This window comes from Pristiophorus japonicus, chromosome 1 (assembly GCF_044704955.1).
Source record: "Pristiophorus japonicus isolate sPriJap1 chromosome 1, sPriJap1.hap1, whole genome shotgun sequence".
Classification (NCBI taxonomy): Eukaryota; Metazoa; Chordata; class Chondrichthyes; family Pristiophoridae; genus Pristiophorus; species Pristiophorus japonicus.
The window spans coordinates 318,687,689-318,702,676 of record NC_091977.1 but is presented as its reverse complement, the minus strand read 5'-3'; the positions used below and the strand labels follow the sequence as shown (position 1 = coordinate 318,702,676).

The 14,988-nt window shown below is 44.4% G+C and overlaps 1 protein-coding gene across 3 annotated transcripts in view; it reads right to left on the bottom strand.

Moving 5' to 3' along the window:
• LOC139272308 (myelin basic protein-like) overlaps positions 1–14,675 on the bottom strand; it is a 271,092-nt gene extending 256,417 nt beyond the window's left edge. For all 3 annotated transcript variants that reach the window (XM_070888585.1, XM_070888583.1, XM_070888584.1), the window contains exon 1: positions 14,494–14,675. Coding sequence is in view for 2 of the 3 variants with exons in the window: in XM_070888583.1 (XP_070744684.1) it covers positions 14,494–14,523 (30 nt within the window). In the remaining variant the exon portion in view is untranslated. The remainder of the gene's footprint in view (positions 1–14,493) is intronic.
• Positions 14,676–14,988: the final 313 nt, after the last annotated feature.

Genomic DNA, 14,988 nt, shown 5'->3' with positions numbered 1-14,988 from the left:
TTGAGAAGATGGTTCAAAGACAGGGGTCTTTAACACTTCTCCCAAAGCTTTGTCTCCGATTTAATAAACCTCTCTTTATATATTATACAGTCTCGGAAATATTTTTCCACAACAAAATGGCGTCACGAACAGGATACTGTCTGATCAGACGTGATCACTTAAGACAGTATCTGGAATCTGGTGTTAGAGACTGAAAAGAGAGGTGTACGGGCACGACGGGATAGTGTATAAGATATGAGTAAACAGATAGCTGGAAGAGGCTGACTAACCAGTTTGAGTTGTCCCTTTAGTAAATAAGGTCGGTGCGGAAGGGAACTGATCACTCCAACCTAGAGCCGAAAACTCCGGTGGTAAGGAAACACGCTAGCTTTGTTGCGAAGACAAAGGGTCTCCACAGAGTAGTCGTGGCCGTGAGTATTACAGAAACAAAGGGAAACTTCCGAGACTGGCGAACATGGAAGGTAAGGAAGGGAATGTAAAACGCGGGCTGCCCGGGTCATTAATTAATTCCTATCATTAATTGTAACTTGCGTAATTACGTAATGCCATAAAAAAGCTGATAGTGACTATCTTAAGTGACATATGGATCCAGACATAAGCTTTGTTGAATGAAGAGAGACTTTTGTGAGTGTCTATTTTGAATGAAGAGAGTACTCGAGTAATTTTGACTGTGGAATGAATGAAAGCCTGTTTTAAGAAGGTGTGGAGTTGCCTGCCTGTTTTAGCTCCACCCACTCTTTCCAAACAGAGTGAAATGTTTTTTTTTTAACCCTTCGTAGTGTTGTCCTGTATGTGGGACGTTTAAGAAACTGTGAACCTTATGGTATTACATTTTAAGTTAGAAATGAAGGTGTGGATATATTCGGATGATAAGTTACGGAGCTAGGAAATGCACAAAGGATAGGTTTGTTGAGTAAAAGATAAAAATACATGGTCCCGGTAGTAAAAAAAAAAGAATTTGACACGCTCACTTACTTGTCGAAAGAAAACATGCAATTGGGTTGAAAGACATAAATTTAGTCCAGGAATGAGATAAAGAATGCCTTTTAAAACGCTCCCATTTTCCTTTGTATAAAACCTTGACACGAAAGCTTCTAGCTCAGTAAAAAAAAAGAGTTTTAAATTTAGAAATACCTTCAGGGATCAGGTCAAACTCCTGGGCGAGTGGTGAGCTATCTGTGAAGGTGTAAAAGGGACTTTTGAAAAAGGCTAAAACAGTAAGCTTTAGCAGTTTAGAAAAGAAAAAGATAAAGCAGGAAAAGGTCTCTGCCACGGGAACAGGAGGAGGGCAGAAAAGGGGGACTTGCCATAATTGTGGAAAACCGGGCCACTTTGCCAGGGAATGCAAAGGGAAAGGCAGTGAAAAGCAATGTACGTATTGTGGTAAGAAAGGGCACCTGGAAGCGACATGCTATGGTAAAAATGGCTATCCTAATAAGGCAAGGACCCTGTCAGAACAGGAATACCAGAAGTGGCAGGCGTACAAAGCCACCCGGTGATGTCCGGCGGCCCCTGTACAAAGTAAAAAGGAGGGAAGGATATATGTGTCTGCACTAGCAGGGGGCCGACAGTGTGAGATGCTAGTGGACACGGGAGCCTCAATATCCATTACCAATATGCCCCTTCCCGTCACCGACAAAAAGGCTCTGATAAACGGAATAGATGGACGGCCCACACTGGCCTACCAGAGTACCACCCAATTGGTGGAAATTGATAACTTATATATACCCATGAGATTTTACGTATGCAAGAATCGTGAGGGAACAATATTGGGGAATGATATAATGAGGGAATTTAAGGCCCTGATTGATTGCGGCAAGGGGAAACTGACATGGCCAAAGGCGGATGGCAGTAAGGGAGATTTAGGACAGATAGCCCACTGTCTGGAAAGTATAGGTGTAGCTACAGCCACAAAAACTGACTGGCTTATCGGGACTGGAGGGTATGGAGGCATATGTGCCTCTGTGCCCGGGGTCTGGGCACAGACAAAATTGGATACTGGAAAGGCGAAGATGGATCCTATTAAAGTCCCTGGACCACCTCATAAACCACACCGACAATACCCTATAAGCTAGAACAGCGGTTGTAGAAATAGTAAAAGGGTTAGTGGAAAAGGGTATCTTAAAAGAAACAGTTAGCACCACTAACTCCCCAACATGGCCGGTAGGGAAACCAGATGGGAGTTATAGACTCACTATCGACTACATTGCCCTTAACAAGGTCACCCCCAAATTACACCCGATAGTGGCCAGCCCCTCCACAATCCTTAATGGATTATCCCCTGAACATAAGATCTTTACAGTCCTAGACATAGCCAATGGTTTTTGGGCCCTTCCCCTCGACCCAGAATCACAAGAAAAATTTGCCTTCACGGTGGAGGATAAACAATATACTTGGACCCGATTACCACAAGGATTCCATAATAGTCCTGCCATATTCCATCGAGTCATGAGGGATATACTAAAACAAATAGAGGTACCGACAGGATATAGTATTTTACAATATGTCGACGACATATTAATAGCCTCAGAAACCAAGGAAGGACATCAGGCAATCCTATACTTAGTATTAAGGGCTCTGGAAACGTCGGGCCTTAAGGTTAACCCCAAAAAGGCCCAGGTAGGGAAATCCCAGGTCCTGTACCTAGGGTACTGCCTCTCAAAGGGGCTGAAAGAAATGCCCTCGGATAGGAAAAAGGCTGTCAAGAACATGCTTAGACCAGTAATGGTAAGGGGGGTGAGGAAGGTACTGGGCCTCTTTAATTACAGCTGGAACTTTATCCCTGATTTTGCAAAAAAATTGCTGAGCCAATACAAAGATTAGTGAAAGGGGGGAAACCGGCCCTAGATCTCATAGAGTGGGGCCCTGAACAAGAACAAGCGTATAGTAAACTCAAGTCAGAACTAGTCTCCGCACCTGGATTGGGACTGCCTGACATGAGTAAGGATTTCCACATCCACTGTAACAATGAAGGTGAGTTCTATATGGCTGTGGTCACCCAAGATCACGGGGATAAAAGGAGACCTATAGCCTATTACTCTACCACCGAAAGCTCGGTGGTGACTGGGTTATCCAGATGTATAGCCGTGCTAGATTGCGCAGCTTGGGCGGTAAAAATTAAGCGAGCCTGTGGTGATGATGGAAACATCATTCTCCACACTAAACACACATTGGTAGAAATGTTAAACACAGGAAAACTGAGAACCGTATCTAATATGAGACGGGCAAAGTGTGAAGCAGTCCTCTTAACACCCAACAAAGCGGTAACCATAATTAGGGATGTAGGAAACAACCCCACAGAAGGTATGATAGGTGAGGGGGAACCCCACTTTTGCGAAGAGGTATGTGAGGATATGGAAGAGGATAGAATAAAAGACGCCCCCCTTCAAACCGCAGAACAAACCTTGTTTGTGGACGGCTCACGAAAATACGTAGAGGGACTACCTCGTACCGGATGAGCCGTAGTTAACCAGGATCTAGAGACAGTTGAATCAGGGCGAATTAATGGGGGGTCATCAGCTCAAGTGGCAGAACTGGTAGCCCTTACCTGGGCACTGGAATTATCGGAAAATAAGATTGTTAATATCTATACGGACAGTAGATATGCATTCGGGGTAGTACACGATTATGACAGCATGGAGGAGAAGGGGTGTTTGCGATGGATAAAGACATAACTTACTAAATACCAGTTGATATCAGCTGTGAAAAAGATATTGGTTTAATTGGAAAAAAAAAGAATTTGAAGAGGTAAAAAAACACTCTCCATTGATAATGATTTTTAATTATTAAAATTAAGTCAGTGCCGCTGGGGCCTGAGACGAACAGATAAGTATTGAGAAACTACACCAGGACACTTCTGAGGAAGAAATAGGTATGTGGACAAAGCAGGGTGCAACGCAAGGGAAGGATAACGTTTGGAGACGAAACGACAAGGTAATGGCGCCTGAATGCATACAGAATACCTTATTGGAGTTGCATCATGGCCTGTCTTATTCAGGATGAGAGGCCATGACCGGGAGTCTTGGGAGAGATTGGTGGTGGAAAGGGATGGGGAGAGATATTGCCATCGATGCGTTACGTGCGCACAATATAATCCAGGCAGGTCCATTAAAATTAAAATGGGACACCAGCCCCGTCCACGGAGGCCATGGGAACACGTACAAATTGATTTCACAGATCCTTTGCCCCCATCCCATGGAAAAAGATATTGCCTAGTGATTATAGATCAATTTACCCGGTGGGTGGAAGCTTTCCCCACATGTGATTGCACTGCCTCAACAGTGGCAAGGATATTGACCGAGCAGGTGATTCCCCGATGGGGAGTGCCTCTTCAAATAGATTCCGACCAAGGCACCCACTTCACCGGGAAAAAAAATTGTAAAAACAATATGCCAGCTGATGGGCATAAAACAAAAATTCCACATCCCCTACCACCCGCAGAGTTCTGGAATGGTAGAGCGCGTGAACTGTACCCTTAAGAACGCCCTGGCAAAGGCCATGCAAACGTCAGGAAAAACGTTTTGGTAAGGGTCCTCCCGGGAAAACCGGGGTTTGCCCCAAAAATGGATAGGACCGTATGAGGTTATAATCAGCAGGGACACTTGCGCCTGCATCGATGTTAAAGGGAACAGACAATGGAAGCATTGGACCCAGCTTAAGGTTTTTGAACCAGCCGTTTAGCACACGTATTAGTTGTTGTTGTTTGTCTATTTACAGATTGACAGTGAGAGATTCTTCAAGCAAGCCATACGGCCATTTTGCCTTTGACTATTTGTTAAATATAGAGTAATAAGATGATTATATATTGCGATTATCATAGTTCGTGTTAGGTCCGGCCTGCTAGCTAGACCGAAACGAGAGTTACATGTAAATACCTTTTTGTACATGTCTTATGTTTATGCGCAAAATGAGAATTTTTCCAGTTGCTGGGTATGTTCGCACATCCCCATACATAGCAAAGGAGGCATCCCTTTGAGGTCAATCTCCCTTAACATCTTGGAAGTAGCGGAGTGGGTAATGCGACAAAACGGTACAGGGGAAGTAAATGATACTTGGAACCAGAGTGGGGATAAAGAAACATGGAGATCGGGGGGTTACCTTTTGGATGCATTGATGGATGGTACCAGCCAGAATACAATAGGTCGGTACGACCCCCGTTCCTGGTTTTGACCAACACCTCAGGAGTTGGAAGGCCCACCGCTGACATTTGTTTCACTAGAGACCTGACTGGTGAGGAAACAGGTTTGTAGCAGGATATAGCAATTGTACGCAATACTTTAACCTCACCAGGTGGAACATAATAGCCTGCGAAACAACAAATCAGGGGTTCTTTGAAATAGAGGGTTTGAAGAATCAGACAAGTAGCCAGGACTGGGACCCTAAGATTAGGTGGCGACGGGGGCTGAGAGAGAGATTGAGATCGAATCTAACAGCATACAATGGCACTTATTTTGTGTGCGGGCATAAGGCCTACCCCTGGTTGCCTCAGAATTGGAGGGGGTCCTGTTATTTGGGATATGTGGTCCCTTTTGTCAGACAGGTACGTACTTTAGCAGAAGTACAGACACCAGGTCGACTAAGACGAGATCTTACCCCGGTAGAGAGGCTATTTGGGGTCATGATGCTCCCATTCGGGATAGGACGCACCATGGATGAATTACGTAACCTAGAGAGGGTACTGGAACAGATAGTTAACGACACTGCTGAAGCAATAGAGAGCATAACGGCTGAAATGATAGCCATACGCACAATGGTACTCCAGAACCGAATGGCCCTAGATTATATACCAGCACAAAATGGGGGCACATGTGCCTTAATTGGAGCTGAATGTTACATTTACATTCCCGATAATTCAGAAAACATAACCAACCTCGCTGATCACATAAGAAGGGAGGTAAAGAAGTTATCCATAACAGCAGGAGGATCTGGCTGGTTTGACTGGCTGAAAGGGGGATCCTGGGGGTCCTATCTTATGCATGGAGTAATTATTCTGGTTGTAATAATAATTACTTGCTGTCTGATTATCGGGTGTTTTAATATCTGCTGTAAAGTTATGATGGCTCGACTGATGCCAGTAGCCAGTGTAATCGCCGAAGAAGAAGCACACCTGATGGAAATACCTGAAGACATCATGGATGAAAAAACAGACGACGATGACACCGACCACTATCTTTGAAGGGTAGCCTAGAGCTACAGGGAACATCAGGGAAGTAACATACCCCAAAGGACGAATATACGACATCATGCTACTATCATTGTGGTCATTTGGATTTCGTGAACATCATCCAGGACCAAAAGGAGGAATATTGTTGGAGCGGATTTTTGGACATATACTGGACTAGTATACAGGACCAAACATTTGTTTTATTTTCCCCTTTAATGAATTTTGTAAGGGACAATACTGATGCAATAAGCTTTATATTAAAAAAACAGTTAGACTTTAAGGTATGCTGGCCTTGAGTTATGGAGATAGGAAAGTGAGATAATGAACACTGGAGAGTTAAGTGCTGGGTATGTGTATTTATACCGGTGCCAAAAGCCTGCACTTGTTTATACTGCCCTGTCACAATGCAGGATGGTTAATATCAAAAGCTTAGCCTTCGATAGTAAAAACTTCGTAGTGCTAAAGCATGTGTTGTAAAGTGACGTAATTTGTAAGATAAAAGAACTTCACTGCAGATACCAATTTGAGAAGATGGTTCAAAGACAGGGGTCTTTAACACTTCTCCCAAAGCTTTGTCTCCGATTTAATAAACCTCTCTTTATATATTATACAGTCTCAGAAATATTTTTCCACAACATTGCCCATCCCGAATTGCCCTTGAGAAGGTGATGGTGATCCACCTTCTTGAACCGCTGAAGTCTATGTGGTGAAGGTACTTCCACTCCACAGTGCTGTTCGGGAGGGCATTCCAGGATTTCGACCCAGTGATAATGAAGGAACGGCGATATATTTCCAAGTCAGGATGGTGTGTAACTTGGAGGGGAACTTGCAGGTGATGGTGCTCTCATGCTCCTGCTGCCCTTCTAGGTGGAAGAGGTCGTAGGTTTGAGAGGTGCTGCCGAAGAAGCCTTGGCGAGTTGCTGCAGTGCATCTTGTAGATGGTACACACTGCAGCAACAGTGAGCCGAAGGTGGTGGGAGCGAATGTTTAAGTGGTGGATGGGGTACTAAGCAAGCGGGTTGCTTTGTCCTGGATGCTATCAAGCTTCTGGTGTTGTTGGAGCTGCACTCATTCAGGCAAGTGGAAAGTATTCCATCACACTCCTGACGTGCCTTGTAGATGGTGGAAAGGCTTTGGGGAGTCATGTGGTGAGACACTCGCCACAGAATACCCAGCCTCTGATCTGCTCTTGTTGCCAGAGTATTTATGTAGCTGGTCCAGTTAAGTTTCTGGTCAATGGTGATCCCCAGGACATTGATCGTGGGGGATTCAGTGACAGTAATGCCATTGAATGTCAAGGAGCAGTGGTTAGACTCTCATTTGTTGGTGATGATTATTGCCTGGCACTTGTGTAGCAAAAATGTTATTTGCCACTTATCAGCTCAAGCCTGAATATCGTCCAGATCTTGCTGCATGAGGGCATGGACTGCTTCATTTGCTGAGGATTTGCGAATTAACTGAACACTGCGCAATCAGCGAACATCCCCACTTCTAACCTTATGATGGAGTGAATGTCATTGATGACTGCCCTGAGGAACTCCTGCAGTGATGTCCTGGAGCTGAGATGATTGACCTCCAACAACCACAACCATCTTCCTCTATGCTAGGTATGACTCCAGCCAGTGGAGAGTTTTCCTCCCGATTCCTATTGATGTAACTCAGGTGAAATCTGCAGTTCTGATCTTTTCCTACTATTTAATATTTATTTTTTAATAAACTCGATTCAAAGAACGTAGCCTGAGCCATATAACATGACTACTCTTTCACAATACTGAAGATTAGGAGGGCTTGTAATAGTTCCAGAATTTAAATTATAACATGGGTTTTCTGTTCCATCACGGGTAATGCTACATTGCCAGATATCTTGAGTATGAGAAAGAACTTGCACTTCTATCATGCCTTTCGTGGCCTCAGAACATCCCAAGGCACTTTACAACCAATTAAGAACTTTTGCGTGTAGTTACTGTTGTAACTGTAGGAAACAAAGCAGTCAATTAGTGCAGAGCAAGCTCCCACGAACAGTAATGTGATAATGATCAGACAATTTGCTTTAACGATGTTGGTTGAGGGAAAAATATTGGCCAGGACCCCAAGGATACCTCCTTGCTCTACTTCAAAATAATGCCATGGGATCTTTTACATCCCCTGAGGGGGCAGAAGGGGTCTTGTGTTTTAACATCTGATCCAAAAGACGGCCGTCCGACAGTGCAGCGTTTCCTCAGTACTACACGGGAATATCAGCCTAAGATTTGTTCTCCAAATCATGGAATCGGACTTCTGCCCACAACCTTCTGACTCAGAGGCAAAAGTGCTATCAACTGAGCCAAGACTGACACCTATTAGGTCACACTTTGGTTTATAGGGAATGAGGGCTTGCTAATGAGTCAGCTTTCGTACTGAGCAAGAACAAATGATCTGAAACAGCCTGGAATGTATTACAGCTACCAATTATTCCACAAATCTAACCAGACAAGCCACTAAAATGATGTTATTCATTTACTCGTGAGAAAGCGGACATCACATCTAGCCAACTCAGGTACCAGAACTCAATATAACCCTCCATGAGTTAACCAACAAATTCCACCTGGAGCCAGCAATACATCCAGAGTTCAACAGGAGCTGGTTCAACAGAAGCTGACTTCTCCTCATAACCTTTCTACCACTCCCCGAGCAAGCAACACCCTACAACACAACCTGCGGCAAATGCACACGGTTATATAGTCGCTAGACTCCATGCCTCGGGTTCCGAACTGTGGTTGGGCGTATTCCTGGAGGAATCTCCATTGGTTGGCCAACATGTCCATCCTCATAGCACATCATCTTCCCACGCCAATTGGAAAACAAACTGACTCTCCTTTACCGCACTGGATGCTTCCTGACGGTCAGTCAAACAGTCTTCCCCCACCTCCACACCTGCCCCATCTCATTTAGTGTTCAAAGAAAAGAGAGGGGCAGGGGGAAGCACATTTTAATGCCCCTAATAATTTTTCTCCAAGTTTGCTGGAAGCAGAGCCCAGGAGATTGACCTTTAATTCCTGGAGACTCCAGGACAATCCTGGAAGGTTGGTGATGCTAACTATGCCCCATACATCTCCCCAAAATAATTTACAACAATTTGTGTTAATATAACATCTTTAATGTAGTAAAACATCTCAAGGCACTTCACAGCAGCGTAATCAAACAAAATGTGATACCGTGCTACACGAGGAGATAGTAGGGCAGGTGGTCAAAGAGGTAGGGTTTAAGGAGCATCTTAAAAGGAGGAGAGAGAGGTAAAGGTTTATGGAGGGAATTCAAATGCTTAGGGTCTAGACAGCTGAAGGCACAGCCGCCATAGTGAGGCAAAGGAAATTAGGGATGCACAAGAGGCCAGAATTGGAGTAATGCAGAGATCTTGCAGGGTTATAGGGCTGGAGGAGGTTACACAGATAAGGAGGGGGGAGGCCATGGAGAAATTTGAACATTTATCAGATGATTGCTGGCTACAGCCAGAAGGGTAGCATTCTCTAAATATTCTGATGCCGTTCCTTCATTGAGCCATACTGGATGGCAGTCGAAAAAAAAAGAAGACAAAGACAGGACTTTTCAATACACACCCACATCTGTTCTTCCCCCAAGGAAGCAAACTAGCTTAGCTCTCGCCAATAACTGCACATGGTACACCCTCCTTCCCCTTTGACTACAGCCCTCTGTACAAACCATATCTAAAATTGAGCAAGTGATGACGGAACTCACTGCCTGGAAGAATGGTGGATGCAGAAACCCTCACCAATTTTAAGAGATGGTTGGATGGACACTTAAAGTGCTGTAACCTGTAGGGTTATGGGCCTAGAGTTGGTAATTGGGATTAGATTGGATAACCTCTTGTTGGCCGGCGGAGATATAATGGTAAGTACTGCAGGGAATCGAATACAGCTAGGTTGATCTCCTGGACTAGTTTCGATCGCCTGGATGGCTCAGAGAGGAATTTTCCTAGATTTTTTCCCCTAAATTGGCCTGGGTTTTTATCTGGGTTTTGCCTCTCCCAGGAGATAACATGGCTCCAGTTGGGGTGGAGTGTAGAATGTTTCAGTGTAAGGGGTGTCACAGTTGTGTGGGGCGGACTGATTGGGCTGGGTGCTCTTTACCTTTCCGCCATTGTTCATAGGTTTATATGTAACCTTCAGGGCTGCTGACCGAGGGCCATGCGGCTCTTTGTCGGCCAGTGCGGACACAATGGGCCGAAATGGTCTCCTGCGCTGTAAATTTCTATGTTTCTATGTTCACTATTCACCTACAACTGCAGAAATATCAAAGTAGACTGAAGTGCCATTCTGGGAGACCCACAAGGAGAAAGTAGGTCAATATAGGTGAAATAAGCCAACACTAGTAACGTTGGACAAGCAAGGGAAACAATTCCAAAAGGACCACCAGTAGGCAAAATACTTCAGCCTACTAAAGACTTCAGTCTTTACGGTAGAGGACATTAAGAATATTCCAACAGTGGATAGTCATGGGGCTATAGCTGGCGGGGGGAGGGAGGAATTTAACACAATCACAATCACTAAGGAGGTGGTACTCAGTAAGATAATGGGACTAAAGGCAGATAAATCCCTTGGACCTGATGGCTTCCATCCTCGTGTCTTAAGAGAAATAGCGGCAGGGATTGTGGATGCATTGGTTGTAGCTTACCAAAATTCCCTGGATTCTGGGGAGGTCCCAGCAGATTGGAAAACTGCAAATGTAATGCCCCTATTTAAAAAAGAAGGCAGACAAAAAGCAGGAAACTATAGACCAGTTAGCCAAACATCTATGGTTGGGAAAATGTTGGAGTCCATTATTAAAGAAGCAGTAGCAGGACATTTGGAAAAGCATAATTCGGTCAGGCAGAGTCAACATTGATTTATGAAGGGGAAGTCATGTTTGACAAATTTGCTGGAATTCTTTGAGGATGTAATGAACAGGGTGAATAAAGGGGAACCAGTGGATGTAGTGTATTTGGACTTCCAGAAGGTGCCGCATAAAAGGTTACTGCACAAGATAAAAGTTCATGGGGTTGGGGGTAATATGGACAGAGGATCGGCTAACTAACAGAAAATAGAGAGACGGGATAAATGGTTCATTCTCGGGTTGGCAACCAGTAACTAGTGGGGTGCCGCAGGGATCAGTGCTGGGACCCCAACTATTTACAATCTATATTAACGACTTGGAAGAAGGGACTGAGTGTAGCGTAGCCAAGTTTGCTGATGATACAAAGATGGGAGGAAAAGCAATGTGAGGAGGACACAAAAAATCTGCAAAAGGACATAGACAGGCTAAGTGAGTGAGCAAAAATTTAGCAGATGGAGTGTAATGTTGGAAAGTATGAGGTCATGCACTTTGGCAGGAAAAAATCAAAGAGCAAGTTATTATTTAAATGGAGAAAGATTGCAAAGTGCTGCAGTGCAGCAGGACCTGGGGGTACTTGTGCATGAAACACAAAAGGATAGTATGCAGGTACAGCAAGTGATCAGGAAGGCCAATGGAATCTTGACCTTTATTGCAAAGGGGATGGAGTATAAAAGCAGGGAAGTCTTGCTACAGCTATACAGGGTATTGTTGAGGTCATACCTGGAATACTGCGTGCAGTTTTGGTTTCCATATTTACAAAAGGATATTCTTGCTTTGGAGGCAGTTCAGAGAAGGTTCACGAGGTTGATTCCGGAGATGAGGGGTTTGACTTATGAGGAAAGATTGAGTAGGTTGGGCCTCTACTCATTGGAATTCAGAAGAATGAGAGGTGACCTTATCAAAACGTATAAGATTATAGGGGGGCTTGACAAGGTGGATGCAGAGAGGATGATGGATGAAACTAGAACTAGAGGGCATGATCTTTGAATAAGGGGCCGCCCATTTAAAACAGAGATGAGGAGAAATTTCTTCTCTCAGAGGGTTGTAAATCTATGGAATCCACTGCCTCAGAGAGCTGTGGAAGCTGGGACATTGAATAAATTTAAGACAGAAATAGACAGTTTCTTAAATGATAAGGGGATAAGGGAAGTGGAGCTATGGTCAGATCAGCCATGATCTTATTGAATGGCGAAGCATGCTCGAGGGGCCATATGGCCTACTCCTGTTCTTATTTCTTATGATCTTATGTTCTTATTATGTACTTATTCCCGCCACCCCCCTCCCAGCTCTTGCTGTTTTCCAACATAACTGAAGCCATCAAAGTCAAGAATTATGAAAGGCGTTGATAGAGTAGACACAGAGATCGTATTTCCACTTGGGGAACTAGAGGCCATCAATATAAGATAGTCACCAAGAAAGCAAATAGGAAATTCAGAAGAAACTTCTTTACCCAGAATGTGGAACTCGCTACCACACGGAATGGTTGAGGCGAATAGTATTAATGAAATTAAGGAGAGGCTAGATAAGCATACGAGGGAGAAGGGTTATGCTGATAGAGTTAGATGGGTGGAAGCTCAAATGGAGCATAATCACCAGCATTGACTGGTTGGGCCGAATGTTTTTTTTTCTGTGCTGTATATTCAATATGATTCTATGTATGAACAAACTGTGTCAATACTTTAATCTGGATTGCTCCCAATACATGATTGCATCAAGAAACTTTACTACAGGGTATAACAGTGTACACGAACAAACACAATGGACCAGAATTTGTGGTGGTTATGATGGCATACTCTCGGAGTACACCGTCATATCACCTTTGAAATGAACAGCAAGTTCAGGATTTCCACATGCGTTTGCGGTAAATCCTGAAGTGATGTCAACTTACGACTTGACAGATCATCCTCTCTGCCTTCGAAATCTCATTTGCTGGCAGAGAGTTGGGCTATTTGCCCACCAACTACGTAAAAGTATTTTACAGCTGGCACAAACAGGAGCGAGTGAGTGTGTGTGTGTGTGTGTGTGTGTGCGTGTGTGAGAGAGAGAGAGAGAGAGAGAGAGAGAGTGAGAGAGAGAGTGTGTGGGAGTAGGAAATTCGGTGCTTCTACTGATTGGAGCACCAGGCCCACGTGATCCTGGGTACGCTTCCGTACATGCTGCGCCCCGGAATCCGTGGGCCATGCCGCTGCCCTCCAGTACGCAGCGTCAAAGACCAAGTTTGCGAAGGAGGGTCCCCATCAGGTAAGTTCGTATTCTATTTGGATGCCAGGGGTGTACCCCGTAGGTACGCCGCCAACTGCAAAATCCGCCCCCACGTATTCAAAATGACAACGGCATCACAAAATCTAAACTCTTAAAATACAATCAAAACAAAATAATGCAATAACAATTCTCTTCCTAGAATTTGGCCCCACCCCATTCGTCATCGCTGCTTTGCTCTCTGGTCGGGTTCAAGTTATCGTTAAGGAATTTCAGCTGGGGTAGAGAGGAAGAATTTCCATTGGCAGTAGGGTCAGTAGCCAACGGGCAGATTTAAAGGCAACCAGCATAAGAATCAGAGGCAACACAAGAGAAAAAAATACACCACCTGAAAGGGCGGTGGAAGCAGATTCAAGAGTAACTTTCAAAAGGGAATTGGATAAATACCTGAAGGGGAGAAATTTGCAGGGCTGTGAGGAAAGAGCAGGGAGGAGTGGGACTAATTGAATAGCTCTATCAAAGAGCCAGCACCGACACGATGGGCCGAATGACGACCTTCTGTGTTGTATCACTCTATTACTCTTATTGAGTGAGAAATCAGAGTGTGTAACCAATTCAAAAATGTATCAGCGAACACATGGAGGAGCAGGGCGGAGAAAGGCATCGAGCGACAATGGACAGGTACACAGACTGGTTTTTGAAAAAGAGAAAAGGGGAAACAAACCTACGCTTGACTCAAATGCAACAAACTAGAACCGCCTTTATCACTAACCGGAAACTACAACGCACTTGCGCGGGTAAATGACTGTCGCCAAATGCAAAAAAAGACTGACACTGACATTGTATTTTTTTTAATATACAAGGCAGCACACATGGACCGTCCTCGAGCGGAGTTCAAGCTGGAGAAGACTATTGTGTCCCAGCTATCCTCTGCAGATGGGGGTGGGGGATTGCAGTCGGATCTGAGCTTGTTTTCATTGAGCATGTAGATGGTTGCGTATTATATATTGCACAATGTTCTCCAGCTTTCTCGACTGGTTTAGAACACACATACAGACAAACCCTCACACAGATCAAAACACAAAAACGTCGAGCAACAAGGCACTCGCAACCCAAAAAGAGGAACTCTTAGATATTAACAGACCAAAAAAAAAACCGATGTCCCCTCTCATGTGCCAGGATTACTCTCCTCTCCCACCCCCTCGTATTACAGATCCAAGGTTATCACTAACTGAATGGCTTATTTCCCTACTCACACGTACCGAACTCTCCTGGGCTCCGAATCGATGCATTAAACACTCCGGAGGAGTCTTGTCAATTTCAGTAGTTATTTCCTTAGTAAGTGTGGATCGCAATGTTGACTGAGAGTTTAGTCGGTCAGGCTAGTTTCATTTGTGTGTGTGAGTATAATGCTGCACCGCTTCCTGTTTTCTCGCTCTATCTATTAAGGTACTGTACTGTGAAGGACTGGGTGGGGGAAGATTACCAATGCAGTACAGCCAATCAGCATGTTGAAGGCAGCCAAGAGCGACCTGGCTACATCGCTGCTCCCAATCAAACGTGCAGCAACAACTTTCTATTAAGAGGGACTTGCAACATATGCCCATGTCTGCCTGATTCGAGCAACGCTGTGCTGATTTTTCACAGCAGCTTTTTTTTTTCCATTATCACCACCTATTGATTTACATTTCAAACAGTCTTTCATGTCAGGAAAATATCCAGCCCAAACATGTCAAATGTTGCCGGTTGTGTTCAAG